This window comes from Pyrenophora tritici-repentis, chromosome 2, assembly GCF_003171515.1.
Source record: "Pyrenophora tritici-repentis strain M4 chromosome 2, whole genome shotgun sequence".
NCBI classification, from domain to species: domain Eukaryota; kingdom Fungi; phylum Ascomycota; class Dothideomycetes; order Pleosporales; family Pleosporaceae; genus Pyrenophora; species Pyrenophora tritici-repentis.
The window spans coordinates 4,337,432-4,361,600 of record NC_089391.1 but is presented as its reverse complement, the minus strand read 5'-3'; the positions used below and the strand labels follow the sequence as shown (position 1 = coordinate 4,361,600).

The window sequence follows — 24,169 nt, the reverse complement described above, 5'->3', positions numbered from 1 at the left end:
TACTGGAAAACTTCGAGAAGCCAGTCACTGTCCCCTTTCATATAGCCTGATGTTCGAGGAGAATGCTCTAGCACCATGAGCTCGAACAACGCCGAAAAGGATACCGATCATTTTGTTGAATACCTAGATTCATTTTCTATCAATGTGACCGCAATATGTGCGGCTGCCACAGAGTCGGCCGAGCTATCTGTGCTAGTCCTCTTGCAACTTCTTCACCAGCTACGCTTTCACTTATTCCCGGTTTCCCAAGTTCAATGACGACGCGTCCCAAGTACAGTGTACTTGATGTACACAGGAAGCCCACAGGCTCGTGAAGATCGTTCCTTGGGCGAGTGGGCGGGTGGAGCTCGCAAGAAGCCGCAACCAAAACTTTCAGTGCTTTTGGTTCGACGGCCCTCCCAGCGGAGATGCGATGCGCGGTGGTGGGTTTGGAATACTTACAGATGCGCGTCAGTATTGTGTGCATAGGCCTCCTTAATGTAGCCACTTCGGCTAGCAGTGCGACTATCTCCGGTCACGGAGATTGATCCTCATCGTATACCTGTGTTTTGGACCTGTTCACGCTGAAATCATGTTCCAGGCACCGTCCTCGGCCACCGGCCTTTTTGCTGCCCAAATTCTATGCGTAGTGACACACTCCATATTGTACGCTTGCCCGATGGGACAGGATGCACATGTGTGGGGTCGATCCACCTCCAGCTACTGCATGTCTTCGCATGTGTTGTACAGCATTTTTCAGAAGACCCAATGATGGATTACTTTTGTCATGCAAAGTTGTGATAGCTCATCGCCTCATTCGCACATATCTAAACTAGACACATGAGTGAGGCTTCTTATCTGCAGAGCTCGGTGGGAGAGAATCCGTGTTCTTTGTAGTGACAAATGCAGCGGCCTAGACCGATCTTGACATAGCATAACCGTGGATTTGATGGCAACACCCGCCGTGTTAAGGAGTTCGTGGGGTTAGTGTGGTACCGTGATGCAGCCGGACTGACACCACAGACATCCTACGCTTACCAGACGCCAGCCGGTGTGTGTTCGACTCAGGACAATGACGTAGCAGTGTCGCGTCAATGGGGGCGTATCCCGGGGCCATGTCAGCGGTTTCATTGTCAAGGTGACTGTCAGCGGGGCTATCCGTCGCTTGATGCATGCACCACGTGCTCTTTAACAACCAATTTCATACTTTAGCGCCGAGAGCGTATCCCTTTCCAATCGGAAGTTATTGGGAGTGCGATGATGCCCACGAATGATTCTCTTCTAGAGTCATGATCGGAGGTAAATCGCAGATGCGAATATTCGCACATGTGGTGACGCCGGCGGCTCTTCCGATTTCCTAGACTAACATCAATTATATGGCTCATATACTCGCTAGTGCGGTAATACGGCTTGCCGGATATGAGGGTCCTCCCTAAGCACTATTGTCAAACGCACTACAATTGTCGAGCAGACCGAGTTCAATACCCATATCCATGCTGCTTTGACTACCAGTGTTTGGTGAAAGCACGTCTCTTTCTCATGTTGCCCACTAACAACTCGCTACGTTCCATTTGGAAAGCAGCGTTGAAAGAGGCGCTGAGCGGTGTAGCACTCGTCCGCACTCCGCACCGGCCGTTACTTGCGCCGGTCTGGCATAGGCCTTGTGAGCGGCATATGTCACCAGATCGTGACAACCATCCTGTTTCGTGACGACAGCCAACCTTGTGGTTAATACAAGATGGCGATTGGATCCCCTAGGGTCCAAGGTATCCGGTCTGCAACGGTCGCTCTCATGCTTGCGGCTACTTCGTAAGCATCTTTTGGTGACGTTTCCTTTCGCCACGATATCGGATAATTTTGCGCTTTACCGAACCTGTTGCCAACTCACAGCGCTTTGCAGATCACGAAGCATATAGCGTCCTGCTACAGTTTCCTGCCAAGGTCATGTTCGGGTTGACTTACATCGGCTGCCTTATTGTACTCCTTCGTATCATTTTGCCTTGCGGGACATTGACTGCATATTACTCTCACGTACTCGGGGTTCCTTTGATAGGCTTTCTTACCGAAAGACTGGCCGGCGATGAGCGAAGATACAGAAAGAGTCGACGTACACGGCCGAGTATTCCAGAGAATTTCACTGGACGACAGAATTTACTTCGCCCCTGTAGCCATCGATGACCGCGAAGAAAGCAGACTGACGGCTCAGCATGAGTTAATGTGCGAAATATTTGGCGACAGATTGTTCTCCCCTCGGATACCGGTAGCGGACCCCCGCGCGATACTAGAGTGTGGATACGGTGGTGGCGACTGGGCCGTCCAATGTGCAGAGGAGTTTGAAGATTGCGAGGTGCGTGTTTGAACAAACCTAGTCTACGTCGGATGAGAGTGTAGTATCCTCAGTGGTACCTTTGGAAGCACGAGGAGATACTGACAGCCCCAGGTCACCGCTATCGACATCTTTCCCATGTGAGTAATACCGACGTAAGGGGCGCCTGCGAAGACAGATACTGAGCTGGCATCCCATGTCTAGGCCAGTTACAGACCAGCCCGACAACCTAGAATTGATCGGCTACAACCTCAACGACCCCCTCCGAGACCCTGAAGTATTCCAGGCAAATCAGTATGACCTCATCCACTCCCGATTCGTATTCCCGGGTATAAAGACGGCAAGGTGGGCTAGATATATACGGGACATGAGGTTGCTACTGCGTCCAGGGGGTTGGGTCCAGATAGTGGAGTATATACCTATCATCCAGTCTCACAACGGTCGTCTTACAGATGAATCTGCAGTACGACGGTGGTGGCAGTCGTATCAGGCTGCAATGCTGAGGGCAGATCGAGACCCAAGGATAGGTCGACGGCTGGGTCCACTTCTGCTAGAGAACCGGTATCGAGATGTCGAGGTGGACGTGGAGCAACTTCACGTCGGTGCTTGGTCTCCAGGTACGTAGTTCTTTGTCTCTTCTTTTTTTCTGTTTCCAACCTCGTTACTTCTCGTTCTATTATCGTCGGCATCCAGATTCTTAACAAAATCCTCCCAGTTACAGCAATGGAATGTTTCCTTGGCGATGTAGACCTTCTTTACGTCAAACACTGACAGTACTCGTATAGATCCGGCGAAGGCAAGCCTCGGTAGACAGTCCGCTGGGGTACGTAGATGGTCCAGGTCAAAGAATTGAGAAATGTACTAATTGCACATCTTCCTTCCAGATGGTTGGCGATCTTCTCGAGTCGCTTGGCGTTTGGCCGTTCACGGCGGAGCTCGGCTGGACGGCTGCGCAGTTCGACCATCTCATGGGGGAGGTGCGTCAGGAACTTGGAAATACGGATCTAAAATTGTACATTGAGATGTAAGTGGCAGCATGAAGCATCAGGGAGCGGAGATAACTGTCTATCAGATGTATCGCGCGAGGCCGTAAAAGCACTGGGTGATGCGAAATGCTTCTGTGTTATGGATAAATACTACAGTGCGGCATATTGCAGGCGAGAGGGAATTGTGTCGTATTAGAGTAGCACAGAAGGAGGGCGAACTGCTGCGGGCGTGGTGCGTGTTCCTATATTCGTCAGACTCACTTAGTCGCGGTGGGGTACTGTACATGGCTTCAGCATACTTTGTAGCTCTTGAGAGGATCCGTACATGCTCTGGAACAGTCTAGAATAATCATCACCTTCATATTGGGATTGTTTTGGCTTACACTTGCCCATGCAAGGTTTTCTAGGATGACCCTCGCTCCACTCTTTTCAGAGACCGAAGCTGCTGGGGTGCCCTCGCCCTATATCATCGAGATACTTCTTCGTCGCGCAGGCACTAGACTCAGACGCCGTACGTACAAACTAACCCATCGTTGACTTCTCGACACTACGAAGGTCTGCTCGCAGGTTCTGAGTATGTGTTGGCAGATGACATGCACAACAGCGGCGCGGTATTACACAGATCCTGTGCCGCGCACAAGTCGTCCAAGGTACAAGATAAGTGGGAGGATATCATTACATCAAGAACTGATGGAGGTTGAGGGAGGCAGCAATGATGAGAAGAAACAAAATGACGCTAGAAGGTCCTAGGAAGGTGGTTGGATTAGAAAGAAGGAAGGAGGAGCCACCACCAACGTCACCAACGTCAACCTCAGGGACCGGCCTTTCTCTCCCACAGATCGGGGCCATGGCGTAAATGCTATGCCATCTGATGGGCTGCGTTGGGCAGAGCTTAAGCCATGTTTCCCGACAGCTTGGTAGCGAAATTGTGGGCTATGATGCACTCTTCTGGGGGCCATTTCCTGGTGAAACCTTCACGCCTTTGCGACAGGTCAGCGAATCATCGTCTTACTGATAGTGGTCATCGGATTTCGGACCAGTTTTCGGCTTGCCGAACCTCCCACGGCAAAAGCCTCTCTATACAACACACATAAACATGCCTCCACTAAACAATGTCTTCAATTGGTCCGTTTTGTATTAACGTTGGACTATCGATTGCCGTAAACCAAATTGGTTAGGGCTATCCATCGTGCAAGCGCGTGCACCGGGGAAGCGGGTACAGTTGGAGAACCCACGTCGACTAATAGCCGCGTGATGAGATATGATTGATGGTTGCTCCGTCTCGGGTCCTCGGCGCTGCCAGGCACACCTTTTTGCTCCTGCGCCTCGGCTTTGTTGTCATTATCAGGTGTTTACTAGTTAGACATGCCAGCTAAGCGCATCTGGGCCCTGGGAAAAGTAACTACGAACATCTCGTCCCGATCGGAGAAGTACCAAGAGACACGTCAGCGATTCAAAGCCTGACGAATACTATGACGACTGGCATATGTGTTTGGGACATCTTCTCTACGTTGCTAGCAATGAGGCATCTCGGCAGCGGTTCATGCTTATTCCTTATCAATTGCTCTTTCTTAGCATCTTGGCTTGAGCATTCTTTCTGTTCTTTGATGCTGAACCATATGAGCGCACCTCCAAAAATTTTCTCGTATACTCCACGAGGCCGTGCGTCTATCCTGCGATGTTCATGTTTACGAGTACATAACTTTTGTGAAGCATGCCGAATGAACGATGCAGAAACGTTTCAACTGGGAATAACACGCACCCTGGTTCCACCTGGCAATTACCCGACAGCACCACACGTGATGAGGCATCAAGACGTCATAAAGCTTTAGAATTTAATCAAAACTTCATCGTGCGGTAATAATATCATGGGAAAAAGTAAGCGACATCTTCTCATCATGACGATTTGCTATGAAAACTTGCGATATAGCTGGTTTGTTACCTTTCGTGATGTGAGCCGGTTTCGCCGAGGTGTCTTCCAGAGGGCAAGTGCCACGATGCCGACCTTACGCGACGGCAATTGATAGCTAGCATTGTTCTCATATCCCCGCTTTCGTTCGCTGACAACGGCTCCGATCGGAAAAGCGCCTTGTGTAGACCTTTTAGCCTGATCCCATGGTGGCCACACCCGCAAAGCGTATAGCTCCCGCGAGCGACATCATGAACCGGGCTCCCGTCCACTATTCCCCCGCATAACAGCCTCAACCCATCATAGGCGATTTGCCTCGGGGAGGTACCCATGCGTCGGTAAAAAGGAATCGCTAGTGCTTCGACAACGTGCCGTCCGTCTCCGCAGATCCAGAGGTATAAATACCGATGAAAGTCTCCCGGAAAAGGTCGATCTCTCGGCATATGTACATGTACCAATAGCACCATCGGTCAATATGGTGTCTCCGTGGTCAACTCGATTCCTTGCCGCAAACTTGGCGATTGCTGGTGGGCTTGCTAGTGGCTTCCGAGAGGGCAAGTTCAAGACATTGGTGACGTTTGGCGACAGCTATACGGATGAAAACCGACTGTCGTACTTTGGCTCACACAATGGTTCTGCGCCTCCTGTAGCGTGGCAACAGCCGGTCGTAAGTTGCCTATAATACTGCTTTGCAACTATAACTAACAATCTCTAGGGACTAGCTACTGCTTCAGGCGGTCTCTCTTGGGCCCGTTATGCCAGTATATACTCCAATACGAACCTCTACAACTACGCTGTTTCAGGAGCCGTATGCTCAAATAAAATTTCCCCTCGGCTGTTTTCCTCTATCAATGCGCCTTTCCCTGATATCGACGGCTATGAGCTCCCTGCTTTCATCGCCGACTCCAAGGCCACCAACCCCAATGGCACCAAGTTCTTTACGGGCAAGGAATCTAGCACAGTCTACGCCATCTGGATCGGAACCAATGATCTCGGTAACGGCGGCTTCTTGACCGACAGCCAGATCCCCGGCAAGACGGTTGCAGACTACATAGACTGCGTGTATAGTCAAATCAGCCGACTGTACGAAAACGGCGGTCGCTACTTCGTCATCATGAACCTCGCGCCCCTCAACCTGCTACCACAGTACCAGCAGCCGCAAAATGGTGGTCTCCAATCAACACAATTCTACAATGACGCCCCCGGCAAGAACCTTACCGAGGTTCACGGCCGTATGCAAAATACTGTTGCTGCGCTCAACCAAGTATACAAGTACCGCACGCCATTTGACGCCGAGACAGACGACTTGTGGGAAGATGCCCGCGTCGCAAATTTCGATGTCAACGCTCTAATGACGGATATGTACTACAACCCTGCCAATTACCTCAACGGAACGGGTGTTCCGCTCAATGTCCAGGGTGTGGAGCATTTGTGTGATGCGAATGGGAAAAACTGCTCGAGTACGAATAGCCCGGATAGCTTCATGTGGTATGACCCGCTGCACCCGAGTGAGCAGACGAGTAGGGTTATTGCGAGGGAGTTTGTGAATGTGTTGGGGGGCAAGAGCAAGTATGCTAGTTATTGGGGATGTTAGAGGACGAAATTGAGTGAATGGAGGTGGATTTAGATATGATGTATAATGCCTAATAATACGCTATGCTATGCCATGCTTACTCAACTATAAAAAAAACGCCAGGCCGTTGATCTACTCTGCCCCTGATAACCTCATCTTACCCAACACGCTTAACTAACTTTCAACGCTAATCATATAGGATCTAAACTTAAATACTCCTACACCACCTCTCTAGCCCACTAACGCCACCCTTAATCCCCCTTAATACCTCACCCACCTCCTCAAGCGCAACATCGCATCTCACCATTCCAAACGCGCCAACCTGTCCCTGCAATACTGGCATAACAAGCCCTAGATCTACCAAGCTCTCCCACTCCCTCCTCGCCACATCCTTGCCCCAAACCTTACTCGCCGCGCTACTCGAACTCAGCCCGCCGGCCGCAGACTGTATCCTCGCGCGCGAAGCTAGGGTAACGTACTCGTCGTACGCCATGTTGAAGTTGCAGGTGTCCGTGTCGTGGATGATGTCTAGTCGGGCGGCGGCGATTAAGAGGGAGAGGGACAGAGTGGAGAGGGCGGGGATGAGGGCAAGTTTGGAGTCTGGGGCGGAGAGCAGGGTTGTGGGGGCGAAGGGCGTAGTGGGTAATAGGGAGGCGGTGGGGAGGAGGAAAGAGAGGAGGATTTGGGGGATGGATTTTGAGTGGTAGAAGGATGGGGCGAGGTGGGTTGTTAGGAAAGAGGGGGTCGAGAAGAGTTCCTTTGAGTGGTTAGTGGACTATCCTTGGAAGGTGGGAAGTGGACTTACGGATATGTTTGTGTTCCATTGTGCTAATGAAGAGGGCGTGGCTTCTTTTCGCTTAGTCTTTTTGGCGGGTGTAGTGTCTTTGATGCCGCCTTCCAGTATGCCTCGCTCTTGGACGCTGAGTTGCTCCGGCTGCAGGAGCAGACAGGCTTTGCAAATTTCTTGAAAAGCGGTGAATGTCGTTGCAAGTTTGAGATGCACGTAGCGGTGGCTGAAACGACTCTTGACGCGCTTCTCGAGACTGTTAGTCACGTCGATACGCGTTGTAAGTCCCAGTACTGCGATGGGAGCTTTTCGTGACTGCGCAATATCGAAGAGATTGTACAACAATGTCTGACGGGGATGCTGGGCAAAGAGATCGAACTCGTCCATGACGAAGATGACTGCTTTGGCTACTTCATCGGTGATTTCGCCTGTTTGCTCGGACGGATGGGAAAGTAGAGCAAGAAGAGTGGCTAGGGTGTCAGCGTAATTCTTCCCTGGCCCACTTCCATCTTCTTCAATGTCCATTTCCTTGCCTAGCTGACGCCAGATCTCACGCAGAGCGATCTTATCATCTGTGTGTATGAAGCCATTCAGCCGGACGACATGGTACTGCCCACCATTCTCTTTGGAAACTTCTGAGAGGACCTTGTTCACAAGCGCTGTCTTGCCACTGCCTCGAGCACCGATAACGAGCATCGAATTGCCTTCGCCGGCCGTGATTGTGTGCTCGACTAGCTGGTGTACTGATTTGAACTCTTCATCCAGGCCAACCAGGGGCGAGGGACGCTTGTTGGTGATTCGTTCGACAACGATGGTCTTTAGCAAGTCCAATTCTCGACCTGGCGCCAGGTTACTGTATAGGAGCGGTAGAGCAGCCTTTTCTTTTTCTTTCCGTGCAGACGTGGGCTTATTGAACGGACTTGGTTCGGTGGGATCTAGCACACTGCCCAAGATGCTGTTGCCATCTACATCCATATCATCTTCTTCGTGCCCATTTGTCTGCTCTTCTACATCCGACCAACGCTCTTCGTCGTCATTTCTAATCTGATCGGTGCGGTTGAAGCGTCGTCTTGCGCTCGGAGGTGGCTTCCTGAGGCTCGATGGTGAAGCGATGGCGAGTTCATCCTCGGTTTCTGGAATGGTTGTTCGCTCCTCGGTAGCCTTACGTCTTTTGGTAGATCTAGACGGGGTCACGGCCACGGCCTCCTCATCTTCAGTCTCTGTTGTCGCAGCTTTCTTTCTGGTGCTGGCTGCTGGCTTCCGTGTCGACCGGGGCTTTGGAGGCGTAGCAGCCTTGGTTTCTCCCTGTAGCTCATCTGTATCATTCTCCTCCTCGGAAACAGCACTGGTCTCCTTCTTCTTTCGCGCATTCGCTCGAGATGCTGCTGGCTTGCGTGTAGGTGCAGCGGGTGTTCGCTTTGCGCGTTTGGCTGGCACTGTCGCAGTCTTGACTTCTTCCTCAGCATCTACCCCGTTCTTGTCGCCATTTGCCAACTTCTTGGCAGCATTTCGACTGGCAGTTTCCGCTTTGGTAGGTCGCCCCTTTCCACGTTTCGCTATGGGTTTGATTGATGGGGCATCTGTGGGTGGCCCAGTGCTCGTAGATTCCTCTCGGGATGCTGCTTGTGGCCGACGAGACGGCCGTGATGATACCTCAACATTCAATGCGCCCTCAATGTCGTCGTATACGTCTATAGCCTCTACTACCGTCGACTTCGCAGAAGTGCCATTAGATGACCCCTTGAGTGGACGTCCTTTGCGTGCAGGTGCTGGCTTCTCCTCGACTTTCGATGCGCTGCCATTGGTGACTGTGGTGGAATTCTTCGCAAGCCTTCCAGAGGCTTTCCTTGTTGATGCCTTCGCTGCTGCCTTCGACTCGATGCGCTTCGGGGTATCGAGCTTTCTCCGCTTAGAGGATCGTGGTGAGTCGTCCATGTGCGCAATTGAGTTGATAAGTTTCAGGGTGAGAAACGGCCGTTGATTGATGTTCGTTATAGCATATGCGTCATGGCAGTCATGATGGGTGAAAGGCTCTCCTTGGAAATCATGAAAGTGCTGGCCCAGGCGCGTCAAGCCTCAAGGTCGCGTCGCGCTAAGTTGGGATTCTGCGGCTACTGCCGCTCCTGCACCGTCCCGTGCGACACACGAACACCATCACACCCGGGTGTCATAAAATACTCGACATACCAGTGTAAAACAGCCACTGTAGTCGCCAGGGTGTTATAATGTGCTTGAAATACTAGTGGAAAAAGGCCACTGCAGTCGCCAGACACGCGTATGAGGCGCTTACCCACACTGTAAAGTATTTCATTAACCCAGGTGCCATCAGTCACTTCTTGGCGTCAGATATACAGCAACCAGCTTTTCCTCTATCAGACGACCCAAATATCGTATCCGATGGCATGCTCTAGGCCGATTACAGCTTTTGCGCTTTCCGACGGATGGAGGGACCCCGCCGGACCGCACAACTAACACGCCCTACTAACACGCCCTACTAACACGCCCTACATATGATCATCGACGTAGCTCGGAAAATATATATAAGTAGCAAGTTGCTGTGAAATGCACTCGGTATCAGCTCTACATGATGGATTCTAATAGCACTAGCCAGGCTCAACTGACAGCTCCAAGTTCACCGACCGATATTGAGCTATTACGACAACATGACCATCACCCTCCCAACAACGACGCAGGCTTCTCCCTTCCCCCCACCGATCAAGGCAAGGATGCTTGGCTTTGCTTGTTATCTTGTTTTATGCTTGAGGCTATGATCTGGGGCTTTCCATCCTGCTATGGTGTCTTTCAAGAGTATTACGCTACCAGCAATGACTTCTCCGGTCAAAGCAACATCGCTGTCGTTGGTGCTTGTGCAATGGTATATTGATCTACAATACCAGAGATGCCTTTGTCTGACATATATTACAGGGTATCATGTATATGGACATTACGTTGTGGTTCGTCGTCCTCAAGTACTTTCCAAGATTCCGCAGGTGGGCGACCCCTGTTGGGCTGGCTGTTGTCTGCCTCGCCCTCGGTCTCGGATCTCTGTCGACTAGTGTAACTCACCTCATCGTTACCCAAGGCATTTTGTATGCTTTGGGTGGAGGTTTGGCATGGACACCAATTCTCTTCAATATCGAAGAGTGGTGGGTACGACGACGAGGATTTGCGTACGGGGTGACCATGGCAGGCCTGGGGTTGAGTGGTGCCATTCTCCCGTTGATATTGGAATGGCTGTTACACTCGTATGGCTTCCGTACGACACTTCGAGTGTGCGCACTTAGCTTCGTGGTCCTCAATCTCCCCATCGTCTTCTTCTTCAAACCTCGGCTTCCGCTTTCCCACGCATCGCAGTCCAGGGGCTTCGATCTATCTTTCTGGACTTGCCCAAACTACCTCATCCTACAGTCAGGCAATGTGATCCAGAGCCTTGGTTTCTTTCTGCCGGGAATCTATTTGCCCACCTTTGCTCGTTCGATCGGTGCGGGTAGCATCGAGAGCACTGTCACTGTCATCCTGGTCAACGCTGCTGGATTCGTTGGATGTTTGTGCATGGGTGTAGCAACAGATAGATATCATGTCACCAGCTGTCTATTTGTCTCGGCTTTGGGGTCCACCATCGGCATATTCCTCCTCTGGGGATTCTCTACGTCACTGGTACCATTGTACCTCTTTTGCCTCGTCTATGGTGCGTTTGCGGGGTCTCAGTCGAGCGCCTGGAGCGCCATTGTCACAGATACACAAAAGAAGCGTCGAGGCGCAGACTCTGGGTTTGCTTGGGCCTGTTTGTCTGCAGGAAAGGGAGTTGGCAACTTATGCAGTGGTCCGCTTTCGGAAGCCTTGCTTCATGCTGGTAACTGGAATGCCCACTTTGCTTATGGGAGTGGCTACGGAGCACTTATCGCCTTTACAGGCGTGACTGCACTGTTGAGTGGATGGGGCTATGCTGCCAGAAGGATTGGATGGATATGAGTCGATCGCTATTAACACCACACCTGGGTGACATGAAATACTTAACACACTAGTATAAAAACGCTACTGTAGGCGCCAGATAGGCCTATGAGGAAGAGAATATCGGAGTTTACCTGTACTGTCGCTGTCAAGTATTCTATGTCACCTGTTGTCCGCGATGGTGACATCGCAAGTCATACGTCACACAATACTATTGATCGCACCCCCAAGGTTAGGTATGGAAGCATTGAGGCTCTAATTAAACAACGCGCCTGTTACAGAGCGGATAAGGTTGTAGGGCGAAGTCACCAATGAAGTGCTTCTAGCCCCGTCTTGGCGTTTGGGTGTACGTACGCCTGAAACGGACCCACCGCTAGCCTTCATCCACTATTGGCATCCCCGTTTCCCGTCTAGAGCATCTCGACGAAACATGAGGTCTTTTTCACAATCTATCTGCAGCTCCCTTAACCGTGCTTTTGGCCTTGCGCCGCGCTGAGATCCTTGGCACTCCACACTTTCTCCATGTTTCGCTTCCGCGCCGTCATTTCATTGGACTACAACTAAGAAACCATGTCTGATCGAAATCAAAACGATCAAACATATCCTCCGAACCGCTCTGGGATCCTCGTTGCCGTGCGTGGGCTACCCCAGTCCCCGCCCGCGCCTACGCAATGTTTGATTGATCATGTCGGTAACTAGAAGGTAGTACTCACTACTCCCTTGTCGTGTCGAACGACTAGGCGTTCAGAGTCTCTGAAAGTGTCAATGCGCTTAGATGAAGTCGTGACGACCGGGCTTCGGACTCTCCGAGCGAGAAACATATATCTTGCGTGTCCGCCTCGAGGTTTGAAGGGCATCGACAAGTCCTTCACAAGACAGTTGTACACCGTTCTCTTTCCACACAAACCTTCTTTCAGCTCTCGCTCTCTTGCATATACCAGCGGTATACCTACATTCTTTTGGCTGTGCCAGTTCTCTCTTTTACAACTCCGCAGTCATCCTCACTCTGACCGCACGCTCCACAACTTCTTCGCTTTAAAATCAATTTCTACTTCGACAATCAAAATGAAGGGTGCTTTTATCCTCGCTCTCTCGGGCTCTGCCCTTGCTGTCCCCTTTGGCGGCTTGGCCATTGACTATCAGCTCGCGCCTGCTAGGCGTCAAACCTACGGTACGCCTGGCGGCAACTCTCCAGGCGGTGGTTTCCCCGGTGCTCCTAGCGGCAACGCTCCAGGTGGCGGTGCACCAGGTGGTGGCTACCCCGGCGGAGGTGCTCCAGGCGGTGGCTTCCCTGGTGCTCCTGGAGGCAACTCTCCCGGTGGCGGTGCTCCAGGTGGCGGATCCCCTGGTGCTCCCGGTGGTGGTTTCCCTGGCGCTCCTGGTGACGGTGCTCCAGGCGGTGGTGCTCCAGGCGGCGGTGCTCCAGGCGGTGGTGCTCCAGGCGGTGGTGCTCCAGGCGGTGGTGCTCCAGGCAGTGGTGCTCCAGGCGGCGGTGCTCCAGGCAGTGGTGCTCCAGGCAGTGGTGCTCCAGGCAGTGGTGCTCCAGGCAGTGGTGCTCCAGGCGGTGGTGCTCCAGGTGGTGGCTTCCCTGGCGCTCCAGGTGGTGATGCCCCTGGCGGTAGTGTCCCTTCCGGCATCGGTGGACCTGGAGGTTTCCCTATGCCCACTGGTGGCTTCCCCAACATGCCCTCTCCCAGCGGCGGAGCTGGCGGTCCTAGTGGTCCTGGAGGATCTGACGGACAGCCTGGAGACTCACCCTTCCCTGCCCCAACTGACGCACCCGGCGATTACCCATCCGAGGGTGGCTCAGACTCGCCCTTCCCTATGCCCACAGGTGGACCTGGAGGACCCGGAGGACCTGGTGGACCCGGTGGACCTGGCGGATTCCCCGCACCCACTGGCGGCTTCCCCATGCCTACTGGCAGTGTGCCAGAGCTTCCCACCACCATGGAGACAGTCACCCGTGGCCCACAACCCACTAGTGCCCCAGATTATCCCGGACAGTCTGGTCAGGACGGTTCCGAGAACGGGAACGGGAATGGCGCCCCAGGAGGCGGTTTCCTCGGCTGGCTCGGTGGCATGTTTGGTGGCGGCGACAAGGGAGACAAGGGCAAGGAGGGAGGATATTAAGCACAACAACACGTTGAGCTTCACAGGATCTCCTGGTATGAGAATTGGCAGCACCTGTGAGTGTGGAGGATTCAGACTTGGTGCTGGATTCGGTCTTGATGATGTGGTGTTTACTTCTCAACATATACTTTACCCTTTTTTTGGCTTCTTTTGTCACATATGTAGATACAGAAAATAGTCACAATCGAACAACAATGTCTTGATCTTACTACAAAGTTTCCTGTTTCGGAATGGTGCGCGGAAATTTCCGACACATCTACGGTAGTAATCGCCGCTTGTAACCCCTCCACCGACTTCATCTAATTCTGTCTGCGACTCCCTCCACCACAACATGAGCGGCTTATCAAACAAGAGACAAGATGCGGCGTTTCAGGAAATACAGAGAGTCTTGCATAAGTAAGCTAGCTAGTATGCACGTCTATCACGCTCGCCTCTAATGCAAATTCAGTGTCAAGCCCGATAACCTCCAAAGCAAAACTGGGTATTTCGTTCACTGCCAATCAATGCGTTAGTCTTGACAAATCGTTGCAGTGTTAGAAAATTCAAGAAGAAGACAAACGCATTGCTGCGCCAACTCGAGCAAGCTACTCCCCAATACGGACCTTGGGGACAATCTGCTCGACTAGCTCGACTAAGGTAAAGTCAGGCCTCTTAGTTCCCATTGCCTCATCTAATAGTTCACGATAGGGTTCTGATGCCTCTTATCCTTGCAAAATGCGCCGCATGGAATCTTCCCTTCTTCGCACGTATGCGAAGATTCTTACTGCGGGACCTCCGTGACATTGTATACGTGTATATATGGGATGACGAGACTCTGAAAGACACTCATTATCACATGTGGATGGTCTGTCAAACAAGAAGACCTACTGGCCCCAATTCGATTTCATGTGAAAGGTTGACCAAGCGGATCGTGGTACCAACACGAGATGATTTCCCAGGGGCACACGCAGATCACCCGTTCTTCATCAAGCCTGCATATGTAGGTCATGAGTCGGCCCGCGAGATTGTGGAAGCTTGGTGCAAGGCAGTTCCTCGCGTTCGTTCACACCAAGTACGGAGTGTTCTACTGCCTGGAGCAGAATTGGTCGTTTCGAACGACGCTTTTTTTGGTGGGGCTGGATCCTGCCGATGTTTTACGGAAGTTGAACATTGAAATCGATATGAGCAATCCTTTTCAGTGGGGTTATGCTCGAGACCTGCCCAGGGCAGCCAAATGGCGTCAATCACTCGACGCAATACGCCGTATCAAGAAAAAACAGGGGTTCGAATTGACCATAGTCTTGACACAGAAGCATATTAGGCTCAATCTCTAGTCCGAGTTTTTTGAGGCTCTTCGACCACTGATTGTGGAATTTGATACGGAGGGCGCTCGCGTGAAATTCACGCTTAGATACGCCAAGAGAACGATCAAACCTCCCATCGAGCTTGATCTACTCCCTCTCATCCGAAAACCGGAGTCTGAGTGGAGACAAGAAGCAGCAAAGTTCTTCGACAGTGTGAGTAATCCTTTTCCCGTGTTAAAAATCAAGACGAACTGACCTTTTCTAGCAAACACCATGTCTCCGCACCCGACATCAAGATTATCTCGTTGAGAACAACCCAGATTATGGCCCGAACGACGCTTCTTACACAGATGGCGAAGACAATCAGCCAGGTGATGATCTTAGCCCGCGTCAAGAGGAAGACGAATCCTTGTTTAGCGACATCAGCGATGAACCTCATATCAGAGGCATAATTCTGCGCAATTGCGATACAAAGGACCAAGATCGAATTGATGCAATTGCAGAGATAGACTCCGACATGCAAGCGTTGCAAAACCAACTCGCAACGTTATTTAGATCTGGTGGCCTAAGTTGACCTGAACATGTAAATATCACGTACAATGAAGGGTTGCAAAGCCTTGTCGCAAGAAAATGGCTGACGTAATGGGTGAATATGCAAAAGTGAATATTTCACGTAGTTTCCTACAGCTATCAAGCTAAACTGGCACTACTGATCAGTGTGAAACACCATTCACCCCCTCACAGTATTTATCTCCCCATATTCCATTAATCTCAGACGCAACTCAATACTACACCACTCTTGCGCAACCGCCATGGCCAATAAAGGCACCCATGAGCGCGATCTACCTACCCTGGCTGCTCTCGCAGAGTTTTCCGACAAAGAACAATGCTACACCGAACTCTCCTTCTGCGTTCCTAATTCTCTCGCCTTTGCCAAGCGCCTCACGTGGGAGCAAACATCCTGGATTCCAAGTGCCATCGACTACAAGTTTGCGAACCCAATCAGCGCAGCTGACGCCCATCTCATCGCACATCATCTACGACACCAACTAGGTCAGACCGTTACTCCTTCAGCTATCCGAAATGCGCTGCTGCTCGGGAGCACATATGACCCCTCTGCAGATGGGAAAATGAGCAAAGACCTAGGCACATACTCCCACATCTTTGTCATCTTTCCTCATATATCTACGCACGCCGCAACAGACGAGACGTTTCTCAAAATCTGGCACGACGACATTGTCAAACCAGCTTTTGACCGCGCTTGGGCTGATAGTGGTCTCGTCACTGTGTCGGGCTGTCCTCACGACTCCAGAACCAGGATCCTACCTTCGCGCGGTATCTCTACAACCAATGACGCCTTGTCTTTCATTGGCTTCCACGAACACTTCCGCAACCGCAATTCAAACACCGTACGTACGTACTGGCCCTCGTGGCAAGATCACTCTTCCACCCCTGACATAGAAGGCCAATATACGGGTCTCCGCTCCACCACCTACGCATCAGCTTGGACGTCAATCAAGGGTATGTTGAAGGATCATCCTCAGCTACCGCAATATCAAGATCCCGTGTTGTTGGCGCTATGTAGGGGCAGGGTATTCGTTAATGCGTGGTTGAATACGCACGATCGGTTTCGCTGCTTGGCGCAGGAGTGGGATAAGTACGTTGATTCAAGATGGATGCAACAAGGTAGTTTCAAGATTGTGGAGGGAATTGTGATGGGGACTTTGGATGAGGCGAACAAGATGGTAGCGAAGGATGGGGCGAGTAACATTGTGTATGTGGGGGATGATAAGGGTAATATCCATGAGAGGCGCATTGGGGATGAGGACGGTGAGGACGAGCTTGATGATGACATGGAAGGGAATGGACATCAGACTAAGAAGGCGAAGATTTAGAGCGTGGACGCTTTCTTCTCGCCCATTTGATGGATTGATTGTCTCGCATATAGAGACAGTAAACTTTGACATGAACGTTCAGTAAGAGCGAGGTGGTAGACGTCCAGATAATAAACATTAATCGCTGAATAATTCACGGCTCTATTCATTTGTGTTGCCTTTAAGGTCAAGTACACTGAGTAACAAAAATCTAGCAATCTACGAACGAATAGCACGGATACACGCGCTACTCGAGGCAGTCCATGCTCCCCTCAGGGTCCTGTAGGTCATACTCGCGCGTATACACAACCCTCCCTCCCTCTATATAATGCGAATCAATATCATCATCATACAGTGCCATCGCTTCCCGAGCTGCTACCTGCGTCACCACCGGATGGTCAAGCCGTGAAACCAGAATGACCAACTTCATACCACGCATCTCGTATACAGCACCGTCATTGCTATCGTCCACAATTTGTTCCATTTCTCTTCACGCAATTTCAAAAATCCGGCTCCTCACAGCATCCATACTCGCGGAATCCCTGGTCCCATCAGGCTCCCAATAATCATCGTTGTGCGCTATCACTTCATATTGTTTTGGGAGCGTCTTGTAGGTATCGAAACCAGGCCGAATAGCTCGTTCTGCACCTGTTGGTATCTCCGGAACTTCATACTCCTGTAGAGCCCACGTGAAAGCAGGCGCAACCACATTGTCAAAAAGTATCCCCACAGGTCTTTTCTTCTGGTACGTCATATGTGGGAAAACGAGATACAAGCATGGCTCCTCAGAGAACGGGGTGTAGTTCTCACGATTCTCTCGCGTTCGACCAAGGTAGATGGCGTTTCTAATAGCATGAAGGGGAATGGAACGACCGGTAGATTCGAATGAGCGGTCTATAGCGCGGAGTTCGTTATCGGTTAGAGGACGATCGTGGCGGATATCTTTGGATAGTTCTAATGTTTTGATGGCGGAGAGAGATGCGACGATGAATATTAAGCTGGGAGATGACGCTACCTTGGCTGAAAATGGAGAAAGTATCGGAGAGCACGGTAGGTGGGGTGGGTGAAACGCTAGACGACTGCATTGTGGAGGCAAAGTGAGTTTGCGGGAGGCTATGAGTGTTGAGTCAGCCGGGATTGTTGTTGGTGGAAGAGATGGGAACAGATGTATTTACACTGTGGTAGACGTAGGTTCCCGGTTTGAGACCCCGGTTGAACTGGTATTGAGGACCCTTGGAGGATACGATGGATGAATGAATGGCGCACGGGTTGCGAGACCAGATAAGAGTGTACGCTGGGCTTATTTTGAGACCCCTCAAAATAGCTTGGACGATCAAGAGCTGCAAAAACAATTGTGATGGTCTTGACGCAGTATATAGAGGGACACACATGCCTGCAGTTTATTGGAACATGTGTATAGTCACTCCTGCTGTTCCAAACCCGTTCGCGTCAAGCATCTTCTTTTCAAATTTCCCTTATTGTTATCTCTACCGTAAGTCTGTACGATACGGTTTTTTGATCAATTCATACGATAAGTTTATCGGATAAGCCTACACGAAACCACCCGTGTGTCATAGAACACTTTACATACTAGTGTACAAGGGCCACTGTTGTCGCCAGACGCGCCTATTAGGTACTTACTCACACTGTCAAGTGTTTTATGACAGCTAGATGATACCTCTAGGCAAAATTAGTAGACTGATATCTTTAGAGGATATCCATAGACTGTCTCTATAGACAATTCCTCTAACATAACAGACTTGCAAACCAACTAGCCCTCGACTTAGCATTTTCCTCACGACTCATAGTCAACCACACCAGCACCCGAGTGACATAGAATACTTAACATACTAGTGTAGACAGGCCACTGTAGTCGCTTAATACGCCTATTAGCTGCTTACCTACACTGCTAAGTATCTTATGTCACGCATGTGCCAGCGGTGACCACTTATCTGAATCTATCCACTCAACATTTTTTTTTTCGATCTTGGTACCTGAGAAGATTTGAGCACGACTTCCACACATTCCTAGCAGAGAATAACGGAACTAGCTTACGTTCCTTCCAGCAGAAAACGAGGGCAACGCCCGGCCTCAAACTTCACCTCAACTCCATATCTTCGAACAGTCGAGAACTTTCGCTCCGCGGATATGCACTTTCCACATCTTCATGCACGATCATAAGTACGCGCCACGCTGTAATGTGGTGGACCTTCCATGACATGCAGCATCCACATTCACCACGCCCAGACAGAGGCGCATCCAGAATTTGGAAAAAAGAAAAATATCGCATCTACATTTAGAACCGCATACCGTATACTCAAATCGCACACACACCGCTAGTAACACAGTACCTAGGTACCCATAAGATCATCCCATAACCCCCCGTGATGCAGACAACGCCACGGGCTCCACTCCTTCACCCCCCTAACTTCCCCAGCCTCAGGCTTCATGCTCAGCTTTCTCTCGACTTCCCACTCGCCCGATCCAAATGATCACGCGATCGCTACACTGCGAAACTTCCCGCTGACACCCGGTGATCCGATCTCATCACCACCCGCCCAACCAATCCGACCGAATTAAAGCTTCATCGGCCTGGCTAGCCCCATGTTTCAGCAGCCGCTGCATTGTTCCATCCCGTGCCAAATGCGTCAGTGCTCCGAAGAAAAGAAGTCGCATAATGTACTTGCACTGTTTCGGGCATTTAATCCGCGGGGGTATGCTTGGGGTGGCATTGTGGGGTGGTGGTGATATGCGATGGTTGATGGTGTTATAGGAGGACGTCGGGTAAATTTGTTGTGAGAAGATGAGGTGTCTGGGGGATGATGGGTGAGATTAGTAGATTGTTTTATGTGTTTATTATGATTATCTATCTACCTACGTGTGAAGAGTAGTGAGAAAGTGAGTGTGGGTGAGGGAGGAGAAAGGAAGCTACCAAGGCACAGGCGCACCATCGTATCTATAAAACTTCCCAGAATCCGAATCTTTGAGCCCATTAATCACGTCTAGCATACTTCCGACGCTTACTTCAGGTTCGATCATTGCGCCTTTACCGCCCATTCGTGTCTTGACCTAAATCAATTGTCAGCCATATATTCTTTGCAGTTGAGAAGACGGAAAAGAAACTCACCCATCCCGGATCCATAGTAATAACCCTCACCCCGGCAGCCTTCAAGTCCTTGGCTTGATGCAAGGTCAACATGTTCAAAGCCGCCTTACTCATGCTATACGTGCAGCACTTTGTAACATCCGTCGCCACCGTTAGCGACCCCAATCCACTAGACATATTCATCACCGTCGCACCTCTCGCAAGCCACCTCTTTAGACTTTGCACAATCTTCGCGGGCCCCATTACATTCGTCTGCATATGCTCGTTCAGGCTCTTGGGGTCCAGCGTCAGCGAGGTATCACTGCTAGTAGCATTGATGCCCGCCACATTGAAGATGTAGTCTAGGTTACTACCGGACTTTGTTAAGATCTCGGCGACACGGAATTCGAGGCCAGAAAGCGAGTCTAGGCTGCCGACATCGCATTCAACAATGTGAATGTTGGAGTGCGTGTTTAAAGCTTCTAGGTCGGATAGATCAGCTGACTTGCTGCGTACGCCTGCGATGATCGTATTGTTTGATTTGGCGGCGAGTTGGCGTACAAATTCCAAGCCGATGCCGCGGTTGGCGCCTGTCAGAAAGTATGTTGCCATTTTGCGGGGTGCTCGGACGCGGCCACGTGAGGATAAAGCGGCTTTTTTGGGCTTGGGGGAAACGATGATGACTTGGTGGGAGATGGGAGATGTGTTGCTTAGAGGGAGCGGGGGACTGATATGACGATGTGTTGTTGGATTTGGACTTTGCCGTCGTACCGGGGAAGCGGGGTGTGGACGTGAAAAGTTGAGAGATCGCTGGGATCGCGTGGATGAAGTGCTTCGTCTCCGCGGAAGCGCTACTGCGGTACTGCTGCTATTGCTGTTGGTGTGTTGTCGTGTATGCTGCATGTGGTCTACTTCCGCCGGGTAAATCATCGCGTGGGGTGACGTCGTTGGTAGCATCGATCTGAACATGGTTGCGTTTAAAGTGGGGAGGAGGTTTTTGAAGAAGAAACCTGAGTTTTGGGGACTACATCCTCCTTCATGTACTGGATGATGAATATTTGTATACATGCACGCACCACCTGTTCGCTTGAAAAGCTCCGCTTACCAGGCCTATAATACGGGTTAAGGACTGTCAGATCCGTCATTTCTGTTACAAGGGTGTTTATGCGAACCGGGGTGACAACCAAAACGAGTTTGCTGTGTTATGCCCGCGCGTCTTTTGTGTTTCAGACAGCTTGTACTTGGCTGCTGCTCGTACGACTAGTGTTTGTGGTGGGGACCGAGTGCTTATGAGAGGGGTACGTACTCTTGTTATATCGACTGCAATTATAATGCGATGGCCACGAACAATGCCGCTCACGACACTCATTCAGATCCCGCATGCAAATTACTTGGGGCAGCCATGAGGATTTCCAGAAAAAAAAATCCGTGATCACATGTATTATTACTATGTTGTTTGTGGGATCTCGTCAATTACCATTACTACACCAGATACACGTCATATCCATAATCATCCTGTCCAACTTTTGCGGTCCCCAGTTTTTGCAACTGCCTGACTCGCAACAGTTACATTGTTTTGGTCATTGCTGCTCGATCGATCCTGCGATAGCCTAGCATGCTAGCTGCTACAAGGTTCAACCTGGCACGACTGCCCTGCACTTAATCGTACTCATTCGACGTGGTTAATCTTTCGCTTCTCGCTTGCGCCTTTGATAATGCTGGATAAATCGACGACTGCGGATGTTAGCAACGTATGACAAATACTCATATGGCTTGAACTTACGAGGCAGGTCAAGCGGGAAGTCGACACTGGCCAGCATGATGGCGAAGAAGATGTACCAGCCGCATAAACATGCAACAAAGCAGAATGCACCAGCAGCTTCAGCAAGCTTCTTGGCCAGATTCGCGTCACCCGTGGCGACCTTGAAGTAGCTACCGGCGAGGAGCATGAAAGCGGGCACGAGAGTGAAGAAGATGAGGAAGAAGATCAGGTTGGTACGGATGGAGCAGATTAGGTAGATGAAGCATAGAATGCCCATCATGATCAGGAAGTATGCTATGTGACTGTCAGAGCCACATCATCAGGTCATTGCGCATGACTTACCAATACCAACGTTGAAGCCCCGAGACTCAAGACCCGTGCTGTTTTCCACACCTGGCTGTGCGTATGCGCCGTATGCGTTGTAGAAAGGCTGAAGAGTTGCGGCAAAACCAAGCCAGAAGGCGCCGAAGGAGGCGAAGACAACAAAGGGGAATGTGTTTCCAAGAATCCACTGCTTCGGGTCAGCATTGCCTATTGAGTAGAGTCTCGATCACACATACTTCACCAATACCTCCGAGTATCATGAGTAAACCACCTGCGAAGTAATACCAGCCGATACTTGCTGAACCACTACCTCCAGCGCCTCGCCATCCCATAAGTGTCATGCTCAATGGATGGAGTGAGAGTATGAAGCCGATAAGCGCACTACTCTTATTAGTGCCTCTTGTCGAATGGAAGTTGGCGGAGGATCGTACATCGGAGTCGGGTTACCAAAAGTCTTACGCAGCTCGCCTTTCACCTGGTTTTGGGGCGATAGGTATAATTTCTCGAAGAGCTCGGGCGAAATAGAGATGCTTCCTGCTGTTCGAATCTGATGGAGCGCAGTACCAGAGTCTACCGAGGCATCGAGGTGCCCATGTCCGTTGTAGCCATTCCCTAGGAGCAATTAGCAACAAGAGACGTCAAAATCAAATGAGTATCTCACCATTTCCTTGTATGAAGTCCTTCTCCAAAGCATTCTGGCTGTCCATCATTCTCGTAGTTGACTCGTTTCTTGCTGTCGAGCCGGCTGATAGAGTCTCTGCGTCTCTTGCTGTAGTCGCGCCGAGGTGTGCGTCGTTGGTCGCGTACTTATGCTCGTGATCTCCGTGCATACTGGCCGAGCACAATTTAAAACACGCCTCTAGTAGAATTGGGACTAGATACAAGTTGTCGTGGTACGATATTGGGCTGAAGAAACCGTTGCAGCTACCGAGGTCGAAGCCGGACGTAGGGAGCTAGGAGGCTGGAATGATATAGGGACACGAGCTCACGACTCGGACAATGGCTAACGTCGCTACTCCGCAAACTTTCCTACTGGAGGTGCGGATATGAATTCCAAGAAGGCATAGGCGCGGAAAAACGTGAGCGATCAGCATCAAGCGTGCGGAAGGAGTAGCCTGTCATCCCAGTAAGGCAATAACCTGGGGACCAACCGCTGCGGCTCCGCGTTGGACGTGATGCAGGTGTTCGGATTGGCGGGAGGGCAGATCTGTCTAGACTAGAGATTACTGGGCATCTTGGGTTTGATTCGTTAAGCCAAGAGGAGTACAGCCAGTGTTGCGGACGTGGCTTCCTTGACGGTGCACCCCTGGAGACGGCTTGGGCACATGGTGCAGCCATTGTGGGTGATAGCATTGAGGGTGATAATCACACCTTCTAAGACGCCACCACCTTACATGTATTGAGAAGTGCAATTGGCACAATTGCGTCTCAGGGTAGGCAAGAAAACAGCCTGTCTTCCATTGTGTCATGGTAAACTTCTGGTGTTTTTGTGAGATGGCTTCAATCGAGTCTCACCGCATGATAGGCAAACCCTCGGCAACAGTGACCCTAGAAGGCCGATAACGATGATGGTGCAATGTCGGGATCCGGATCGGCCATGTTCCTAAGCACTCAGCCAGTGAAGAATCATCACCCCCATGGATTGTTGCGGAGTCGGGTGGGGAAGAGGCACACGAGGGCTGGGGAAGGATTTGAGCCTAGACTTTGGAGCTAGTCGATCGTCGGGCTAGGTATAATGACTGGGGTTGAATTTGCGGGGAAGGCGTGCTAACGACGCTAGTACCGGACACATGGCGCAAACATTAATTCCGGACGTCATGTAAAGTACGGCACCTCAAAGCCGCACGCAAGGGATAGTTAGTGCGCCTTCTTGGTAGTCATCGGCCAAAGACGCGATCAGCTCACGTCGTCGTGAAACGGTGTGGAGCGGAACTTTATCATAAGATGGCCCAGTGCTCTCACTTCTATCCAGAGAGTAGATAGACCGGACCGATTCGTTGAATTTGATGAATAAAGAAGGCCGGCTTCCCCGGTAAAGCTGTCACGGGACGATGAGTTTCTATGTGTCTGTGTCTCCCCACCGAGGATTGCGTCGTGTCATGGGATGTGGTTGACCGTTGACCGGTGTTATGGAGCGTTTGGCGAGCAGCCCGCGCTCATCCGAGGAGGATCGGAAAGAGCTACTACGGGTGGGGCGGGC

At 50.9% G+C, this 24,169-nt stretch overlaps 10 protein-coding genes across 10 annotated transcripts; 7 read left to right on the top strand and 3 right to left on the bottom strand.

Annotated features, from left to right (window-relative positions):
- Nucleotides 1–2,059: 2,059 nt before the first annotated feature.
- On the top strand, nt 2,060–3,333 carry PtrM4_070970 (putative methyltransferase type 11 protein; the record flags this gene model as incomplete). Its single annotated transcript, XM_001941596.2, has 5 exons — nt 2,060–2,326; nt 2,420–2,445; nt 2,510–2,922; nt 3,091–3,128; nt 3,190–3,333. The coding sequence occupies 5 exons, from the start codon at nt 2,060–2,062 to the stop codon at nt 3,331–3,333; spliced, it is 888 nt and encodes a 295-aa protein (XP_001941631.2).
- A 2,342-nt stretch (nt 3,334–5,675) lies between these two features.
- Nucleotides 5,676–6,794, top strand: PtrM4_070960 (GDSL lipase-acylhydrolase family protein; the record flags this gene model as incomplete). Its single annotated transcript, XM_001941597.1, has 2 exons — nt 5,676–5,867; nt 5,916–6,794. The coding sequence occupies 2 exons, from the start codon at nt 5,676–5,678 to the stop codon at nt 6,792–6,794; spliced, it is 1,071 nt and encodes a 356-aa protein (XP_001941632.1).
- A 187-nt stretch (nt 6,795–6,981) lies between these two features.
- Nucleotides 6,982–9,495, bottom strand: PtrM4_070950 (CDC6, Cdc6-related protein, AAA superfamily ATPase; the record flags this gene model as incomplete). The annotated part of the gene is made up of 2 exons (XM_066105932.1): nt 6,982–7,530; nt 7,579–9,495. The coding sequence occupies 2 exons, from the start codon at nt 9,493–9,495 to the stop codon at nt 6,982–6,984; spliced, it is 2,466 nt and encodes an 821-aa protein (XP_065964559.1).
- Nucleotides 9,496–10,147: 652 nt separating this feature from the next.
- On the top strand, nt 10,148–11,532 carry PtrM4_070940 (CynX, Cyanate permease; the record flags this gene model as incomplete). Its single annotated transcript, XM_001941599.2, has 2 exons — nt 10,148–10,435; nt 10,486–11,532. The coding sequence occupies 2 exons, from the start codon at nt 10,148–10,150 to the stop codon at nt 11,530–11,532; spliced, it is 1,335 nt and encodes a 444-aa protein (XP_001941634.1).
- A 1,044-nt stretch (nt 11,533–12,576) lies between these two features.
- On the top strand, nt 12,577–13,286 carry PtrM4_070930 (uncharacterized protein; the record flags this gene model as incomplete). Its single annotated transcript, XM_066105931.1, has 2 exons — nt 12,577–13,180; nt 13,255–13,286. The coding sequence occupies 2 exons, from the start codon at nt 12,577–12,579 to the stop codon at nt 13,284–13,286; spliced, it is 636 nt and encodes a 211-aa protein (XP_065964558.1).
- Nucleotides 13,287–13,458: 172 nt separating this feature from the next.
- PtrM4_070920 (uncharacterized protein) lies at nt 13,459–13,641 on the top strand (the record flags this gene model as incomplete). The annotated part of the gene is made up of 1 exon (XM_066105930.1): nt 13,459–13,641. One exon carries the CDS (start codon nt 13,459–13,461, stop codon nt 13,639–13,641), a length of 183 nt encoding a protein of 60 aa, XP_065964557.1.
- Nucleotides 13,642–14,854: 1,213 nt separating this feature from the next.
- PtrM4_070910 (uncharacterized protein) lies at nt 14,855–15,498 on the top strand (the record flags this gene model as incomplete). Its single annotated transcript, XM_066105929.1, has 3 exons — nt 14,855–14,902; nt 14,955–15,137; nt 15,190–15,498. 3 exons carry the CDS (start codon nt 14,855–14,857, stop codon nt 15,496–15,498), a joined length of 540 nt encoding a protein of 179 aa, XP_065964556.1.
- Nucleotides 15,499–15,736: 238 nt separating this feature from the next.
- Nucleotides 15,737–16,819, top strand: PtrM4_070900 (YppG domain containing protein; the record flags this gene model as incomplete). Its single annotated transcript, XM_001941602.1, has 1 exon — nt 15,737–16,819. One exon carries the CDS (start codon nt 15,737–15,739, stop codon nt 16,817–16,819), a length of 1,083 nt encoding a protein of 360 aa, XP_001941637.1.
- A 2,907-nt stretch (nt 16,820–19,726) lies between these two features.
- Nucleotides 19,727–20,495, bottom strand: PtrM4_070890 (FabG, Dehydrogenase with different specificities (related to short-chain alcohol dehydrogenase); the record flags this gene model as incomplete). Its single annotated transcript, XM_001941604.1, has 2 exons — nt 19,727–19,867; nt 19,926–20,495. 2 exons carry the CDS (start codon nt 20,493–20,495, stop codon nt 19,727–19,729), a joined length of 711 nt encoding a protein of 236 aa, XP_001941639.1.
- Nucleotides 20,496–21,552: 1,057 nt separating this feature from the next.
- On the bottom strand, nt 21,553–22,799 carry PtrM4_070880 (membrane protein; the record flags this gene model as incomplete). Its single annotated transcript, XM_001941605.2, has 6 exons — nt 21,553–21,617; nt 21,667–21,939; nt 21,988–22,156; nt 22,206–22,350; nt 22,401–22,581; nt 22,631–22,799. 6 exons carry the CDS (start codon nt 22,797–22,799, stop codon nt 21,553–21,555), a joined length of 1,002 nt encoding a protein of 333 aa, XP_001941640.2.
- Nucleotides 22,800–24,169: the final 1,370 nt, after the last annotated feature.